Raw genomic sequence first — 18,577 nt, forward strand, 5'->3', positions numbered from 1 at the left:
GAAAAACAGGGAAAGGTCTAGGAACTGCAATTTGTTATTTGGGAACCTCGGAGGTAAACCGGAGGCCCATGCCTTCATTCTCGAAGCATGCCTTGACAATTTCAACGTCCCTGCTGAACCCTTTTTGATGATGATTAGATAATTCAACATAACGGAATACTTTTGTGTTTGGCTGAAGTTTAGTGCTTAGGGCTGCATCCACCTTCCCAGAAAAATTTGGCTTAAAACAGGGGCCACACTTGAACCTATACAAACACCTGATTTTTGCATGTACAGTTCCCAAGCCATACGACGAAGTGGACTTCAAATAGAACGTCAGAATTTCTAAAAAGACTGAGTCGACACTCCTGTGCTATTCCTGAACGATATCTCATCATTGTCTTCCACAATGCACTGCTCTACGCTGTTTAACAGTTGATCATGCGGCAAAGAATAATATAAGTCGACTACATCAAGACTAAAAGCTGTAACACCCGGAACATTCACATTTGTTGAGGTATTCAACCACGATACCAGAATTTTTTACGTGAAAGGGTCATTTACGCGCAACGCAGAAAGATGTTTTTGCAGATACTGAGATACAGCCAACTGCCACGTATCCCTTTCTGAAACAATCGCACGCAGGGCATTTCCGGTTTGTTTGTTTTAATGGAGTAAAAATTTCTAGCTCTACACCTTTCGCCTTTTCTACTGAAGAACCAAGCTTTCCTAGTTAGCCTTTTTAGCAGCGATATCGCTCTTGTCTTTACTTCCTTGCTTTTCACAGAAAGTGGTTTGAAATTCCTTTCTATGGCTTCCTCGGCCTTCTTAAAAAAATCTTGTTCATTCATGATGACGAAGACCCTTCCTTGTCAGAAATGAGTACCCTTAGCTGATTGTTCAAACAAAACTTAACAACTGGTTGAATGCTCAATTTTCTACTGAAATGGCTAACACTGCTCGAAACTGCTTGAACACATTCTGTTACACACCTATAACGTTCTTCCCTCCTTGGCCAGCTTGGAGACGGTCCTTGCGTGGTAATCTTTTCTTCAGGTCGAAGGGTAGGTTCCACGGAGAACTTCGGGCCTTTTCGCAGAACTTGCTGAATTTCTTCTGGCACAGACACATCACTTAGGTTCAAGAAACGTCCCTCGCCTGAAGCTTGTTTTTTCCTGACAGGTATTGTGGTCTGATGCATTCCACAGGGTTTCCGTGACAGATGTCGAAGTTTTGCACCAGTCGCGATACGAACCGCGGTTGTTGCTTCTATGTCCGTCTTGGTCACAAATGACCCTCAGCCAGTCCTTATACCACCGGACTTGTGTGTACCATTCCGACGAACGATTCGGCACATCCTCTTGGTATGACCAAACGACGGACTGATCAATCCAAACAGCATTTGTACATCTGCCGGACATGTTCCTTGACGAAGGTGCCACGATGCTACTCTTGCCCGACATGTAGCGACAGCAATCCACGATGCCAAAAATCCACGATGCATTCAACCAGTTGTTAAGTTGTTTGAACAATCAGCTAAGGTACTCATTTCTGACAAGGAAGTTCTTCGTCATCATGAATGAACAAGATTTTTTTAAGAAGGCCGAGGAAGCCATAGAAAGGAATTTCAAACCACTTTCTGTGAAAAGCAAGGAAGTAAAGACAAGAGCGATATCGCTGCTAAAAAGGCTTAACCTAGGAAAGCTTGGTTCTTCAGTAAAAAGGCGAAAGGTGTAGAGCTAGAAATTTTTACTCCATTAAACAAACAAACCGGAAATGCCCCTGCGTGCGATTGTTTCAGAAAGGGATACGTGGCATTGGCTGTATCTCAGTATCTGCAAAAACATCTTTCTGCGTTGCGCGTAATGACCCTTTTCACGTAAAAAATTCTGGTATCGTGGTTGAATACCTCAACAAATGTGAATGTTCCGGTGTTACAGCTTTTAGTCTTGATGTAGTCGACTTATATTATTCTTTGCCGCATGATCAACTGTTAACAGCGTAGAGCAGTGCATTGTGGAAGACAATGATGAGATATCGTTCAGGAATAGCACAGGAGTGTCGACTCAGTCTTTTTTAGAAATTCTGACGTTCTATTTGAAGTCCACCTTCGTCGTATGGCTTGGGAACCTGTACATGCAAAAATCAGGTGTTTGTATAGGTTCAAGTGTGGCCCCTGTTTTAAGCCAAATTTTTCTTGGGAAGGTGGATGCAGCCCTAAGCACTAAACTTCAGCCAAACCAAATATTCCGTTATGTTGACGATTATCTAATCATCATCAAAAAGGGTTCAGCAGTGGACGTTGAAAGTGTCAAGCATGCTTCGAGAATGAAGGCATGGGCCTCCGGTTTACCTCCGAGGTTCCCAAAGATAACAATTGCAGTTCCTAGACCTTTCCCTGTTTTTCGGTAATAAGCATCTTGTTGGAGATATAATCCTCGTTCTGCAAACCCGTTCTAGACTACTCTTCTGGTCATTCCAAGCTCGTTAAACGCGGAATAGTAATGTCGTGCTTACGTTCAGCCCTCGAAAAATGTTGCCTCCATACCATGCAAAGTGGTTTCGTAGCACAGTTAGAACGGCTAAGGTGCCGGATACCCTTCCTACGTAATAGCCTCAGTCTGTGAAAAGCTCTTGCGTACGGTCAAAAATAATGAAAACACACATGCACTTCGTCGGGAACAGGAAGAAGAAAAAAAGAAGCGTGCGGCGGTAATCCCCTACATTCATAAAATGGCCATGGGTTAAAAAATGTGGGAAACCGGTTTGGCGTGCGCGTTGTTTTCTCTGCACCCAATAAATTGGGCAGTATATTTCAATGGTGCACAGGAGGGCACAGAATGCATCTAAAGGTAGAAATGCCTCCAGAAGCATGTAAACAAGTTTGTTAAGTGCAACACCGGAGTGGTATATATATACCCCTTTCTTGTGGACGTATGTACATTGGCCAAACCGGCCGATGTGTGAACGTGCGTCTCAGAGAACACAAAAGCTCGTTGAAGAATACATCTTACTCCCATTTAGCGTCACATTGCTTTTCGTGCAAGTGCCAACCTCTTTTGAGAATACAGTTTTTTGTTCCGGCATCCTCAACAAACTACGCGCGAAATATCTGAATCATATCACATTTCCAGGATACATCAATGTATAAGTCCTCCTTCCCTGTCACTGCATGACTGTGAATTGAGCTACCTAGATACCGTTAGACATGTGCCTTGATCATACGCTTCGCATGCTATTCATGCCGTCGTCATAATCTTTCTTGACATGCGCAATTTGTGTGTAATGTGTCCTTCCGATGTGGAAAATAAATCAGTTGTTAGTGAGCGCTCGTCTTGTGGTTCCTCGCTTTGTCCTTCGTGTATTTTCCACGCTCCCAGTTCGCTGAGCGAAGAAAAAAAAAAGAAAAATTCGAATTCGATTTGAGATGAAATTTCACTATTCGCACACCCCTAGTGACTTCTTTACCTCGCAGTTCACCATGGGCCGGTACGTGCATTCTCTTGAGTGATGTGACCTCGTCGAGCGGTGGTCCATTGACGCTGTTAATCAGGCGCGGTGGGAGTCCGTTCGCTTGGCCGGCAAATCCGCTCGCTGTTCGGTCCTGAAAGCATTGTATTGAAAGATGGCCTATAGCTTATGCGTTTATTTTATGTATGTACACCTTGTCAGAGGCGGCGTAGCTTTTCAAATTTTCCGGGAACTTATTTTCGCACGCAAAAATCTCATTGCTGTAATCAAAATTCGAAGTTTACTTTCACAAGGTTCATTCCAGCAGTATATACTATGTTAGAATAAGTACAGCCGGTCAGATACGAATGTTAAGGTTCAGGCACGGAGGATAGGAGGGGCAGGAGGCCAGCGTATTTTTCAACGTAACGCTTTTTTTTTTTGTAGCCGTCCCCCTCATCCTCGCGCTCTCTCGTCACAGCCGGTGCGTCATTGGCTTAGTGCGGTCACGTGGTGTGTACTTCAACGTGACCATGCTAATCACAAGCGTCCACAAAAGGTTCCAAAGATTTTTTCTTGTTTTTTTTTATTATTCTTTTTTTTTACGTACCGTGTTTATGACAGTCCGCGCACGGACAAGAAATTAATGCACAGAATAGAGCTTCAAAACGAGTATCAATAATGAAGTTTAATACGACATAAACTACACAAAAAAAAACAGAAGTCGCAGTTACCGGTCGTGCTTCGCCACAGCTACATACATGCATCAGCAGGATGTGATAGTAATGTGATAGAGCGGCTTGGTAACTGTATATTCTATCCTTATAAATTCATATCAGCTCACTATTGATATTAGCCCACTCGCGCACGAGAAGCAGTTGCGAGGTAGCGCTGGGTTTCGCGTCATTCGCGTGATTTCTTCATACGTTCAAATAATGCGCTACACAAGAAACATGGTCACTTCGTCTTTGAGGTAACCAAGGTGCATTTGGTCTTCATTTCGTCTTTTGGCGCGTGTCTGACGTCGTTCGTGCGTTGATGGTATATCGCAGCATGTGCTTCCCGCGAGTGCTCTCCATGAGCGAGTGCGCTAATAAATAGTGGCTGGTTAGAATCTGATAAGAATACAACATGCAGCGCCCAAGCCGCTATACCACGTTGATGGTATATCGCAGCATGAGCACTCCGCATGACAACCTATAAGGCGTCAGTTAGAGCAACGAAGACTGCTATTCAACAGAGGAACAAACAGTGTATATAAACGGCGCAGCTTACGCATTGCAGCATATAACATGAGCGTGATACGCATGCACTGTACGGTGCTAATACGAACCTGCAATGATTGCAGCACTGCGGACGCCTTGCGCTGCGCACGTACGCGCTGTCGTTTGTATGCGGCAAGACAGATGTCGAACTGATCGTCCGCGCTGTTCATCCTGCATTGCTGCTATCTGCCTCATCTTCCATGTTTCGCGTTGAAATTGCAACAGCAAATGAAAACTGCGTAAAGAAAGAAAATCTTAGGACGTGATGCTCGCAACGGCATAACACTTCACTGGCGGAGGATTACTTCTGAACACATCGTGAAGAAAACAGCTTGCAAACAATGATGCATTAGGTGCATAAGGTTACAGAAACAAAAGCCCACGAGCTCTGGCTGTCATTCAGTTGAAGATTAGAATTAATGCAATGTTTCGTTCATTTCTGTATAACGTCGCCGCAGCTTGGAAAGAACGGTCTGAGCATCCCGTTCTGCGCATGCGGAGGAACAGAGACGAACTAAGTTTATTTACCTGAAATGCACTTATACAGGTTACAGACATTCAAGTCGTTCTGACGTCCTGACGTCCTGACGAGTACATATAAACGTCAAGTATATGGATCCCGCACTAATATCCCGCTGCCTGATTCAAGGTGCCGTTTTAGAGGCCACGTTTCACCTGTTGATCACGACGTCATAAGGACCAACAAGAACGTACAACGTGGCCCTCTTTTTCTCAGAAACGCGAACTCTACATCGATTGCCACTGCCAGCTGAAGCGACGAAGTGCCGATGTCTTTTCTTGAGTGCTTGATAACAATCTACGTGCAAAAGTCGCGTCGCGGTCATCGATCACAAATCACATCCGGTATCGGAGGCTTGCACGTGACTAATATGCCCAGGTATAGGTAAATGTAAAAAAAAAAAAGCGCCGCTACGAGAAAGGGCTTTCTCGTGAGCCCATCTAGCCGCTTTGCTCACGCATTCATCAGATTAAGGAAGCGATATCGAGCCGAACAGCTTTTAAGATTCAAGGCCAAATGTTCTTAACTGGTTCTGGCATCAAGAAGCACCCTTTTTGAGGTTACTGAACCACGATGAAGAAAATACTCCAAACGCGTAAAAATTTTAATACAAACAACACGTACCTGCCTCGCTCTTTTTCCTTGAAACGCCGGCACCGACGCGGGCCGCATCGCTCTGTCGGTCGTCAGGGAAACATTTGGAGGCGAAGTAATTAAAGAGAAAGGCGGTGGAGGAGGGAATCGATGGCTTGCCAGGCGCGACGTGCGTGCCTTTCTCTCACAAACAAGGCATCGCCGGAGCGATAACAATCACGCGCCCTTGTTGTAATAACTCGCGATCGACCCAGCGCGTGACAGTGGGCTGCAGGTTCGCGAGACATACATATACGTATATGTATATATATACACACGACGGTCACTGCACGCCACGGTACCGCGTCGTATACTTCCCATACGGCGAGGCGCCTCTCTCGCAGCTTCGATCTCGCACTCGCTGTGTCATTCCGCGCGTGGCATCGAAGCCACTTATGAAAAAAAAAGGCGACCGCGTAGCGATGGAAGTCGATTAGAAGTGACGCATGTAGGCGACACCGAATGATAAGAAACGAGTCTTCATATTCAGCAGCCTGCGTAGTCAGAGGAATAAACTGTTGGGCGAGTTGGCACTGCAGGATGATTAAAGATAGCGCGAAATAGCGTGGGACGTACAAACGAAGAAAGCCACAGAAAAGCGTAATGAGAGAGAGAAAGATGAAGAGGACGGCCGGGATGTTAACCAGACATTAGCATCCGGTTTGCTACCCTGCACTGAGGTTGGGAAACAGGGGTTGGAAAGAGGGTGTAGATAAAAAAGTTCACTTGTTAGTACGAGCTTGTCCTGTAGCTTTCTTGGTCTTGTCCCACGCTATTCCGCGCTCTTCTTAATCCTGCTTATTTATGCATACTTCAATGCGTTATCATCCGGATTATTAAAGTTGGAAAAGATGCATGCGTATGATAAATAATAAATAAATAAATAAATAATATAAAATATATATATTTTTTGCATATATCCATCCATGTGTATCATTGTAGTGAAGCCTGTTCGAAGTTGAGTGTATACGAATTAAGGTGTAGATTGGAAATAGGTTAAGTATAGACCGGAAGTTATTCAGCTATAATACAACGTGGTCAACCGTTCAGGAATCGGAAGTCAAGACCGGGATTGGGTGTCCGGAAGTCACGTGACGGACTTGAAGTGTTACAGCGGCAGTTAGGCGTGATCCAGAAGTGAGGTGTGACGAAAAGTGGGCGACAGAAATCTGAAGTGGCAAAACAGAAGTCTCGACAGTAGGACCAAGTTAAAGAGGTGCCCCCGACGTAACGCTAACGCATTTCTCTCGCGCTCACCCCTAAATTGTCACTAAATTTTTGTTTGAACGTTGCCTTGCTAGCTGCGATAAAATATATAATACAGTTGCACTTCATTACTTCTACCGTCGTATCGGTAGAGCAAGACGGCGTTGAACAGCCACCCGCGAAAAGGAGAAGACACAACACAAGAAACCAATTATCTCTTTTCGTTTTTGGCTATTTCAAATGCAGCTTGTGATACACTGAGAAAAGCAGTTAGAGCAGTAATGATACTGAAGTCGTTATTTGGCTACAACAGCCACGACTTATCTATACTCGTGCCCGCTGTAAGCGTGGTCTCCTGTAAGCGTGCATCGCCACATAAACACATTTTGCGCAAAAAAGCCAACTTTAGGCGTCTAAAGCGCGTTGGTTTGTTGGCGATCTTGGCTGGTTTATTCAGGCGAAAGCCTTATAAGACTCATGAGGCGAAAAGTCCAGCGTCTGTCGTCACTGCACACTCAGTCACGTGATCGCGTCAACGCGGACTGCACCCGTCACGTGACGGCGGCGTAGTACGCGTCATAAGAAATTTTACCAGAGGCGGCAGCGCCGGAGTGTGTATATGAAAATAAGGGGTTTACTCGTATTCAGGTGGCCGTTAGCAGGCTCCCGATTGGGTAACGGCATAGTGGAAAGCGGTCTAAGGGGGACGCTGTAGTGGGGCCTAATGGTTTGTCCATCGGCCACAAACATCGGCCACGCGTCTGTGTTTTCCGCCACAGACAGAGCGAAATATGTGTATGCGTCAATCTTTAACGCATCGCTTTCGCCTTCAAGTCTTCTTAACGATAGTGTAAGAAACGCCGTGGAATTCTTACGAACACGGGCCTGTGACGCAACTGTGTTATTCTCACATGCAAAACATTGTCTGATGCCAACATTGTCCAAACATCTTCGCATTAAGGTGAAGTGTTAGAGTTAACTTTTGATATCATAACTGCTAAATTACCTCCTTGAGGACACATATTTTTTATCTGTATTTCTTCGAGACTACTGCTTACTGCAAACAAACAAACAAAAAAGAAAGCCAAGGCCAAAATATCTTTAACCCAGCGTTCGACTACCGCCGTCTATGAAAACATCTCATCACAGATTTCGCAGCATATATATCTATTATCCGATCGTTTCCGTGCGATATGGTATACCCTCCTAGGTTATTTATACGTCGCGCTTTAGTTTACTTTTTAATGTTATGTAGCACTTCATGTTTATTAATAAACTACTTGCGGTAACCTTCATCAGATGTCTCTGAATATATGGCGTCAAGAGTGCTATGCAGAAATTTTAGCATGGTCGTCTTTTTTTTTTGTTGTGTTGAAAAAGCCTCTGATTACGTTGAAACTCTGACATTCACGATTCCGAAGGCGCAAAGAACACAATGTGTCTCTGTAGGGTCCATTTCAAGTGTGCCAAGCGTAGCGAGGTGACCTGTGGGAGAAGGCCTAGGAAAGACGAGCCTGCACATGAATGGCAGTCGGCGTCTATCGGCGCTAGAGCGTCAACAGGCCCGTGCTCTTCTGTATCCACTTGAGCAGTACACCGACGCGGGTGAAGACGGCCGGCACGCCCTCCTGCGCACAGCCTCCCGCCAGGCCGGAGCCGGCGATGGCGGCCGCGTAGTAGCGGCCTGCGTAGAACTGCATCAGGGGGCCACCGGCGTCGCCCTGCGTGCGCATGCGCCAAGGTGGGTAAGCGATCAGTCGGTATACTGCCGTTAGGGCAAGTTCTTGCGACACACTGCAAGTTAACCAGCACGAAAAGACTACGACAAAAAGAACGCGTATACATGAAGGAACCACTGCTGGAAGAGGTGGTGTTCCCACTTCGGTAGTGTTGTAAATCTGGCCGTATAGATAAAGAGAACAAAAAAAAAAAAAGAAAGAAAGCGCCAGCTACGCAGGACAGTCACGGCGTAAGCTGCAGGAGGAGCGCCCTTCAAGGACCCCCTTGTAAACTCTCGCGACTACTGCAAGTACAGTCGCGGTGTACGCCCTACGCTGTAATCCACGTTCATTCTGCGATGTAGCGATATAACAACTATGTATCTGTAACACAATGTGTGCGCATAGGCTGCTGCGCACTTGGTTGATGCTGTGGCTGGCGCTGATGATGATGAATAACGCCTTAATCCTTTGTAATGAGAGGGTATAGCTTTAAATCACTGATTCACATTGTGTTATTGTGCTCTTCTGTCACGGAATATTACATCTGCTAACGCGATTCCTCGCCTGACATGACACCTCTGTAGGGTCTTTTTCCGAAAAGTCACCGGCGCGGCTCTGTGGCAGATTATTCGACTGTCACACAGTGTGCCTAAGTTCGATTTCTGCTCGAACCCTGGTTTACCCTCTCTTTGGGCGCGACAGCTGCGACGGACACTCGAGGCGAACAACTACTATACGCCACCGAAATCGGCTGTTGTCGCGAGCTCATAATAGCTTACGCTGTAAAAGACCTAATCAGGAAAATCAGGCTCACATCGCAGATGTCCCTTCCTTTGGCGCCGGCGCAGATGAGCCCCTGCACCGAACTTCCGTTGTAGCGGTGGCTGCATTCCTCGCTTCGCACCACGTTCACGTAGACTTCGTTGGGAGTCGAGCTGAGTGGCCCGTCTGCGCGGCACAGAATGTAATTACACGAGCGTCGTTGCACGTATGCAGATCTGTGCAGCTACACGTATAGTAAACGACGAAGTTGCTTCTTAAACAGCCAATGTTTGCAAGAATATAACTCGACTTGTACAGAAATACCCAAACCACACTGAAACTCGCATAGCTTTACGCGTATTCTCCCCCGTAGTGAACCCCCAAATAATCAGACCCTGACGGCGGCTCTTAAGGACGTTCCTGCTGAGTATCGCTGGAAATTTTGGCCCACGTCTGTTAAGCGCTTTAATGCGTTAGCCTTAGGGTGGAGGGGGGGGGGGGGGCGATGTAGAAAAAAAAAAGTCACAGTTTCGCCGCAACGGCGAAGCAACAACAAATTGGAATCTAACGCAGCAACAAATGGGAATCTAACGCGAAGAACGGAAAGCAGCTCGAAATTGCCAGCGCGTTCGCTCGAGCCCAAAGGACGCACGAAAAGACGCACCACAGGGCGAGCGCGAACTATCATGCGTCACAGCTGGATACTTGAAGCGCACTGCTAAACATAAAGCAGGACGCACGAAACGAACGAACAGGTACACATAGGACGAGCGGGAACTAAAATGTCCGCAGTTGTTTACTTATTTCTGTTTGAACAGCGCGCTCCTTTCGCAAACGCGGGCCGCTGCAGCGAGCGGAAAGACTTTCGTTGCGCTCCTCGCGCCATCTCGCTGGCAATGAGAAACGCTTATAAGTGCCTGCCGTCTCTGAGTACGGCCAGCGGTAAAGGGTGTGTATATAACGCTCGCCGTTAGCTCCGTAGAGGATCGCGTTTCGTGGCGTTGTGGCTAGCGGCCACGGACTGCGGAGCGAGAGGTCCTGGTTCGATTCCGCACTTCGGAAGCATTTTTCTAAATTATTTTTCTTTGGGACTTCATATAATTAATATATATATATATATATATATATATAATTATATATATATATATATATATATATATATATATATATATACTTATACATATACGGTGAATGACGGCGACGGGGACGGACAAAAACCAGCCGAGAATGTCCATATAATTGCTATCGCAATAAAATGCGTCCGAGTTGGGTGTGAAGCCGGCCGGCTGCTTGTTGCTTAACTATACCGTATTTATTCGCATAATATCAGCACTGTTGGCTAATGTTGTATTGGTTACCAAGGTAACTGAAAATAATTAGGGGTGTTTAAAAGTAATGCCAACGCGTTTATTTAGCGTTTACCGCAAAACCGCCGCTCAACTGTCTTTTTTTTTTACCTCTTATCTTTCTCCAGAAGATAAGAGCTAAGAGCTCTCTTATCTATAAAATGCACGCGTGTTTACGCCGTTAATGTGAAGAAGCCACACTGACCAGGGCTCGGAGTCATTTAACAATGTGGTTAAAACAAATTGAACTGTTCGAAGAAGATTTTTACGCGCTGAAAAGGTTCGTTGTAGCAAAAGTTTTCATATATTGAATTACTTGATACATCGAACTATATTTAGCGCTAAAATCTGTTCGCGATAACAGGGTTCGACTAAGTACTCCAGTAGCACTATAGACGTATAGTACGCTCACAAGTGTGCACGCGCCCCCATCCGGCCACGAGCGTCTTGGTTCGGGCATGTATCGGTCCGTCGTCTGGGGCAGGCAGATGGGGCGCACGTGGTCGGCGCCTCCGTCGTCAGACGTCACGCCCCTGAGCCGAAGCAGTGCGGCGTCGTAGTACGGGTGCTTGTAGCCCGGATGCACCAGTACACGGCTCACGTTGTGCGCCACGCTGTGCTGCTGCGGTCGGCTCAGGTCGTGGACGCCTAAAAGGACCTGCAGGCGCTCAGGGTGCATCAACGCCCTGCGCGTGACCACGTGTGCACAGAATTGCTACAAGGGCACTTGTAAATTTTATTAGGAGCACAGGACTGGACACTAGACTGTAGCGAAACCACTGTGCTACGTGGTTATTGTATATAGGATCACTTCCTCTCTCCATTATCACAATAAGACTCGCTGCTGGGTGAATCGTTTATACAATCTAACGGATATAGCGCTAAACCAAGAAGCACACGCGGGAGAAAGTAGAACGGGCGTTTTAGTCATTTTTGCAACACAGGGACAGCCCAGTATACGACAAGATAACACTTGATGACTTCGGTGGCAGGTGTAATTTGTATCGCCGTCATTATTATGCCTTTCCTGCTGACTCTTGATACCAACCACCCTATACTAAGAGCATACGGTGGGCCAGAGAGAAAGCTCTTCTTCCCGACCGCACAGCCATTTCTCTCACAATTCTTTTTTTCGCCCATCATCTTGTATGGAGTTGTAAAATAGCGGGCAATCCGTCGCAGAGTGTACCTCAGTCCTAGAGATAATTAGACGTAAGTCTTGCAATTATGACGGCCGGATGGTGCACAGTGAACATTTTCTAACATCCGTTATTCGGTCGGGATACGCAACTTACTCGAAACTTTCAAACGTCAATAAACATCCTTTTTTCTCCGAAAACGCCTAGAACTGCTCTCTCGACGCATTATCGGAGAAGATGAGCACAGCGAGTGTTAAATGTCCTCGACAGCTTAATTGACGGCACCTAGAACGACAGCGGGACTTTTCGATTCACAGCATATCCGCTCGTGTGAGCGCGCAAGCGTACTTCGTATGTATACAAAGGATTCAGAAAAATAAATAAATAAGCGAACTTTGCATAGTCTATACTAAAAAAAAAAAAAGATGCGGTGAGTCATGGAATCCTGCTCTTTGTATAGCACTTACTCGTTTCCGATGACCCCTGCTGCCGTGAGCACGAAGCCGTTGCCGATGTAGGCCGCGGAGCCAGACAGGTTGCCGCGAAACATGACAGCAGCCTGCGAGAAAGTGACGCCGTCCATAACTGCATACCAATACTGTACCACCGCAAAAATTATCCGTTCCATTTCAATTCTAAAGACGTGGCTACCCGCCCGCGCACAGTTCACGCTGGCAGAAGGATTAGAACGATTGAATTGAAGTGGCAGGATACAGCGGTGGCGTCTGCGTATAAGAAAATTGTCAAGAGCGCCAACATATATGGGGTGACGCAGGGTATAGGGCGAGCACTTCTGTTTTTCGTACACGGACTTCTTAAAGTTAGTTTCCTGAGCGTGTTTAGCTGCGAGCGCTATAAGACCGACGGAGGAAAACGCATGCGGACACTTACCAGCCATGGAAACTTGTGGGCGAAGACCTGAGACCCGCCGACGATGCGGCCGTGCCCATAGCGACCAGCCACCCCGCAAGCTCGGGAAAAGCTAATTAATTAATTAATTGGTTGATTAATAAAATGACTATTGAGGTCAGACGTAACTGGTACTGTTAGAAACTGAAATATAGTTCAACACAACGCGTTGGCGAGCTAGTTGGTGTGAATCTATAGCGCTTTTTAGCGCAAAACGACAACACAAGACAGAAGAGTGCTTTGTCCCGTCTTCTGTCTTGTGTTGCCGTTTTGCGCTAAAAAAAAACAGCACTAGGGACTGAAATACATTATAATCTGATAGCAAAGCGCAGCAAAACTCCATTTGTACAGTAGTCAATCATTTACTGATTGTTGTTGAACGTAATACTTACGCCATACTGTATACGTCATGGGCATGCGTTAGGTTTCGCGCAGTTACATGGGCATTTGAAAATATCAAACTAAGCGTATCGAAAATGATATATTGGGCTTTACGGGGTATAAGGTTGAGGAAGGAATCTGACGAGAAGGATCAAATTATGATTGTAGAGGAATGAATAACAGGACGGATAATAAATTGTGTTTGTACAATGGTCGTAAGCGACCATCCCCGAGCTCTTCGCTCACAGTTGAGGTTCGGCTTCCTGAGCGGTCTGATGGCGTTGTCCAGTTCCAGAGTGCGGGTGTCGTCAGCCTGGCTGCACAGCCTGCCCTTGGTCACGTTCCGGATGAACTGCGTGTATCTGTTCCGGCCCATGCGGATCAAGCGCGCGCAAGTTTCAGTACGAACGCATGCAGCACGTTGACGGCACACGAATTTTGTGAAATCGAAAGGTCTCGCGACTCGCCGATGGGCTTGGGCAGCGGCTGTGCGCTGCCTTGCTTTCTTTTTCCAAGGATGCATCGCCGTACTTAAACTTTTCCGATACATACCATGACTTATGCCAAAATACAACCACAGGCAGAAGCTCCAGTTTCATAATTAGTTTAAGTACAACATTGCTGTATTCAAACTTTCAAGTGCGTAGCACATTAAGGGCCCGACTTGCCGTCCATCCATCGTCTCATGTCGCATGGTCACGCAGTGGTCAATACAGGCCTAAAACAAGGCTAACATATTGCTCAAAATCAACGCAAAATAAACTAACAATGTCTAAAATAATCCAGAATTAATCACAATAACCTCCTCGGCAGGCGCGCGATTGACGAGGGGTGGCAAGCGCCAAGGGGAATCGCTAGGTTGCCCCCCGTTACACAGTATAGTGTAGGTTACACAGTATAGTGTAGGTTTCACGGTATAGTGTAGGTCTCGGTAACCACACCGAGCCCTACACAAGGTCGACATTAGCGCAGGATTTCCTTCTTTCTTTCTTTCTTTCTTTTCTTTCTTTCCTTCTTTCTTTCTTTTCTTTTCTTTCTTTCTTTCTTTCTTTCTTCTTTCTTTCTTTCTTTCTTTCTTCTTTCTTATTTTTCTTTCTTTGTATCGAATTGCGCTGTGCCCCTTCTACGTTTTTTTTTCGGCTATATTCTTCCACAACCATGATTTATATGCTAAAAAATAATCACAGGTAGAAGCTCCAGCTTCATAGTTAATAAAGAAACAATCAAACAAAGGCGGCCTATATAGAATAGCGCTGTAGTCGACTCCTTCATAAACTTGGAGGAACGAAGAACGGTTGCTATGAAACAAGTCCAAGAGGTTGGTCCTGCACATAATGTGTCATACATTGCTGCTACTCAGTGTTTCAGTAAGGAAACAAAATGAGAGGACGGTGTTGATGATTATTAGGAAGAGGAGGAAGAGGAGGAGTACACGTACTAGAGGCCCGTTATAATTGTACAGCAATTACATTACTTTTTCTCGTATATAAAGCCACAACGGCACTCATGGTCTTACATGTAAGAGTATTTTCGCCATGACACCAAAATAAGACTTCCTGAAAGTGGTCTGTAGCCAATTCGAGTCAAAAGGACGCAGTCGTTGATTGTCCCGCTCAAAAGCAAAGCGGGAACGCGCAAAGAGCATGATCCACGGTGTACTTTGAGGACATATATATCTCTCATATCGCGAGCCGTTAGGCATGCTCCTTGGTCCCTCTACTTATAGAAGGGGAATGTTTGCACTGCACGCTCGAGGATTACGCCATTAGGGAGGGAGGTGACGACAGCTGACGAGCAGCATTGGAGGTGCTCACCTAGAAACACGCGTGTAGATGCCCGGGTATCCCGGCCGACCGCAGCCGATGCCCCAGGAGACCACGCCCACCTGAAGCCAGCGACCGTCGCCTCTCCGCAGCATAAGCGGGCCGCCGCTATCGCCCTACAAGCAGGAACGGGTGATCATGAACGTCGTCACAGGCCTCTGCAACGAAATCTCTCCCAACGACGTCGTTCACGGAGCCACATGTATATTCAATACCGTTATAGAAATCCAATTTTTGGGGTGGAAAAAAGAGACCGTCATTTTTCGCATCTGAACGAAAACAAACCAGAAACAAAGTGGATTTTACCTTCTTTTTTTAAACTACGGATGGAAATCAAAAAGGCTAGCTTCTACATTTCCGTTCCGCTCGACAAGACGTTACGACCGCCACGGAAGACCACTCTATTCCACTTCTTGGAATGAAAACAGGAAGCACCACTCAGATTCGAGGATTTGACACAATTAATGCTCTATGTGTACGTATACCACTAAACTTGGCGCAAAATGAGCTTCTTGAACTTCGATATTGTAACTGTACAAATTCAAACACGTATTATACTGTGAAACACATTTATAATGCTGAATAAAGCTTGCACGTGTCATTATATATGTTTGAGGCCCGTGTATATTTAGAGGTGCACGTCAAAGAACCCATGGTGCATGGTCGAAGTTTCCGGAGCCCTCCACTACGGCGTCCCTCATAATCATAACGTAGTTTTGGGACGTTAAAGTCCAGATATTATTATTATTATTATTATTATTATTATTATTATTATTATTATTATTATTATTATTATTATTATTATTATTATTATTATTATTATTATTATTATTACTGCGCGTGTTATTCAAGGTCCGCCATGGTGGCACAGAGAATTCGCTGCTCGTTTGTCATCGTGCAGAAGCCATATAGCTTCACCGTACTGTAAATAGACATAAACATCGCACATAGCACGTGTTGCGTTTCAATGCGATGTTGTTGTTTTTTTTTTCAAAACTACGATAAGGACGCCGTTAAATGACGTTCTTATCATGTACGCACTTGCAGTAAAAGAGCGCCAGCGAAAGCAAGGGACCAGACGAAGAAGAACGACAAGTACAAGGCACGCTAAGAACAGAAGTATTAGTGCGTCCTGTGTATACGTGTCGTTCCTATTCGTCTGGTTTCTTGTTTTCGCTGGCGCTCTTTTACTGCAAGTACGAACCAACTAGCCCAAAAATGCGTCTTGACATGTACGCACAGGTTCGTCTAGTCAAGTTATGTATATATCTTCTTATATTTCTCAGGTTGCAAATTTTGTCGAAAGGAATGAATACTCGTGATCCACCTCGCTGGAAAGAGATGATTTTGGCGTCTCTTACGCTATATACAGCTCCAAAGGGAAGCAGGTGCGCTCAGGTATAGACCACACGCTAAACCTACACGAGAAGAGACATGGCGGACGTACTTGGCAAGTGTCTCCTTGTTTCCGCCTGCACACAGGTTGGTGTCGAGGATGTCTTCGCCTAGCCGCTCCTTGCACAGCGCCAGGCTCATGAGCGGGATCTTGGCCAACTTGAGCACGTCGCTGGTCTGGCTCACTGCGAGCGCAGAAGTTGTACGATTTCTATACAACAAAAAAATTTAACGCTATAAACTTACGCTTATAGTGTTAATTTTTTTTTTTGCGCGATCTTGAACGCGCGAAGATCGCCACGCTCTCTCGGACGTTGCTAAAAAACATGTGTATAATGCACTTTCAGACTAGTATCGTTATGTGAGACAGGCCTAGAATATAGCCTGAAAACTCAGAGAGATAGCTTGAAATGGTTCAACTAGAGGCTACTTGTACATACAGTAGGGCGCGATATGAAGGTTATCGCGCAAGCATCGACCGGCCGTCCAAGGGGCCTAGCGGCAAGTTTCGGAACAGTAAAAATCAAGATTATGGATCCTTCTAGCCATGGTTGGCTGTTCCATGCTGCAACAATCGCCCCTACGACGAACTCTACACCTACATTTTAACTTTTCCATTCTTTGCGATCAAGTGTATTCTTCGTTGGCTCTTATCTCCGCGGGCGATAGCAAACTTGCTGGGAAAGGTCTGGTAAAGCTGGTGCTTGGCACTGCTTCGTTTAAACGGTCTTGCCAAGTTGAACAAAATATATCTTGTTTTCATTAAAAAAATGAATAGTGTCTTCCTCAGACGGGAATAATCGCAGCTTAAGGAACAGCAAAAGAGTGAGTGAAGCTTGCCTGATGCCTCCCTCTCCTCGAAAGGGTATTCTGGGACGTGGCGCCTGTTGTAGTTTTTGGTCGACGCTCGCGCGATCACCTTCAAATCGCGCGCGACTGTACGCCCAAGAATTGCGCAGCCCAGTGTGTTACCACGTGACACTTCTATACAGCGAGCAAAAGAGAGAGAGAGAGAGAGAGAGAAAGATAAAAAAAACAAGACAAAGTTGCAAGTTGAAGAAGCTTGACTGGCTGTCCTGTACTGGGAAACGAGGACTGAAATATGACAAGTACGTACGTACACACAAGAAATGAACAAAAAAGAAACTTGAACAATTCTATGTTTAAACTTATAAGAACATCTACCTATATTCACGTACATATATAGTCATGCACGCATGCACACGCGCGCGTGCACAAACACAAATTCTATAGTGCACGGTTAAAAGGCGCGGTATACGTACCCTCGGCGACGCGTCCCCACCCGATGACGGTGAACAGCTCGCGGTCCTTGAGCGGCGTGTCATCGGTCTCGAGGCACAGGGGCGACACAAATCGTGGAAGACCACGGGCTCGGCCAGCACGAGCAGGGCGATGTCGTGCACGTACGCGACGCCCTTGTAGTTCGGGTGTATCACGCACGCAACGACAGCAACCGGCAGCGGCGTCGACGATATCCGGTGGCCGCCCAGCACAACCCGAAGCTTCTGCTCCCGGCGCCTGCATCGTCGCGAGCGACACCGAGAGACATTTGTTTTTAAGCATGAAATGCTTCTAGCTCCCATTGTCGGCCGCCTTCCAGTCACCTTGAGCCAAATGCCAGCGCCGTTATCCGGGCACTTTAAACGAGACATCCGGGGAACTCAACGAGAACATACGGGCATTCAAATGAGATCATCCGGGCACGTCAACGAGATATCCGGGCAAATAGCCCAAAAGTTTAAGAACATACGGTTTTTTTTTTTTTTTTCATTCGTAACCTTGATTTGAACCAGCAGAGACCGCGCCAAAGGCTTGGTATATGTCACTAATGAGCTGGTTTATGTGTAACTGTGTCATCTTTTGCGTCGGCCGACCGACAATACACTCCGTTGTTTGTATACCTCAGTGCCTGACTAATGTTGCATTCGTGGTCGCATTCCTCGAAGATGTACTCTTGTACACGTTTATGAAGCAGAAAAATTGCTTCATAGGAGGTTAAAGTCCAATAATACTTCAGTGCGCTGAAC

General features: G+C 46.0%; 2 protein-coding genes across 3 annotated transcripts in view; both read right to left on the bottom strand.

Annotated features, from left to right (window-relative positions):
- Nucleotides 1-15,247, bottom strand: part of LOC119382749 (prostasin-like) — a 53,662-nt gene extending 38,415 nt beyond the window's left edge. The window contains exons 1-7 of one of the 2 annotated variants that reach the window (XM_037650581.2): nt 15,126-15,247; nt 13,558-13,673; nt 12,913-12,992; nt 12,489-12,580; nt 11,295-11,568; nt 9,589-9,722; nt 8,416-8,774 (exon numbers count right to left, since the gene is read on the bottom strand). In XM_037650581.2, coding sequence (XP_037506509.2) covers nt 9,684-9,722; nt 11,295-11,568; nt 12,489-12,580; nt 12,913-12,992; nt 13,558-13,673; nt 15,126-15,229 — 705 coding nt within the window. In that variant the 5' untranslated portion in view covers nt 15,230-15,247 and the 3' untranslated portion in view covers nt 8,416-8,774; nt 9,589-9,683. Of the gene's footprint in view, nt 1-8,415; nt 8,775-9,588; nt 9,723-11,294; nt 11,569-12,488; nt 12,581-12,912; nt 12,993-13,557; nt 13,674-15,125 lie in introns of those variants that run through there. The other variant, XM_049412315.1, reaches the window with a different exon arrangement.
- Nucleotides 1-18,577, bottom strand: part of LOC119381541 (transmembrane protease serine 9-like) — a 67,762-nt gene that overhangs the window by 38,227 nt on the left and 10,958 nt on the right. The window lies entirely within an intron of this gene.

This window comes from Rhipicephalus sanguineus, chromosome 2, assembly GCF_013339695.2.
Source record: "Rhipicephalus sanguineus isolate Rsan-2018 chromosome 2, BIME_Rsan_1.4, whole genome shotgun sequence".
In the NCBI taxonomy this organism is placed as follows: Eukaryota; Metazoa; Arthropoda; class Arachnida; order Ixodida; family Ixodidae; genus Rhipicephalus; species Rhipicephalus sanguineus.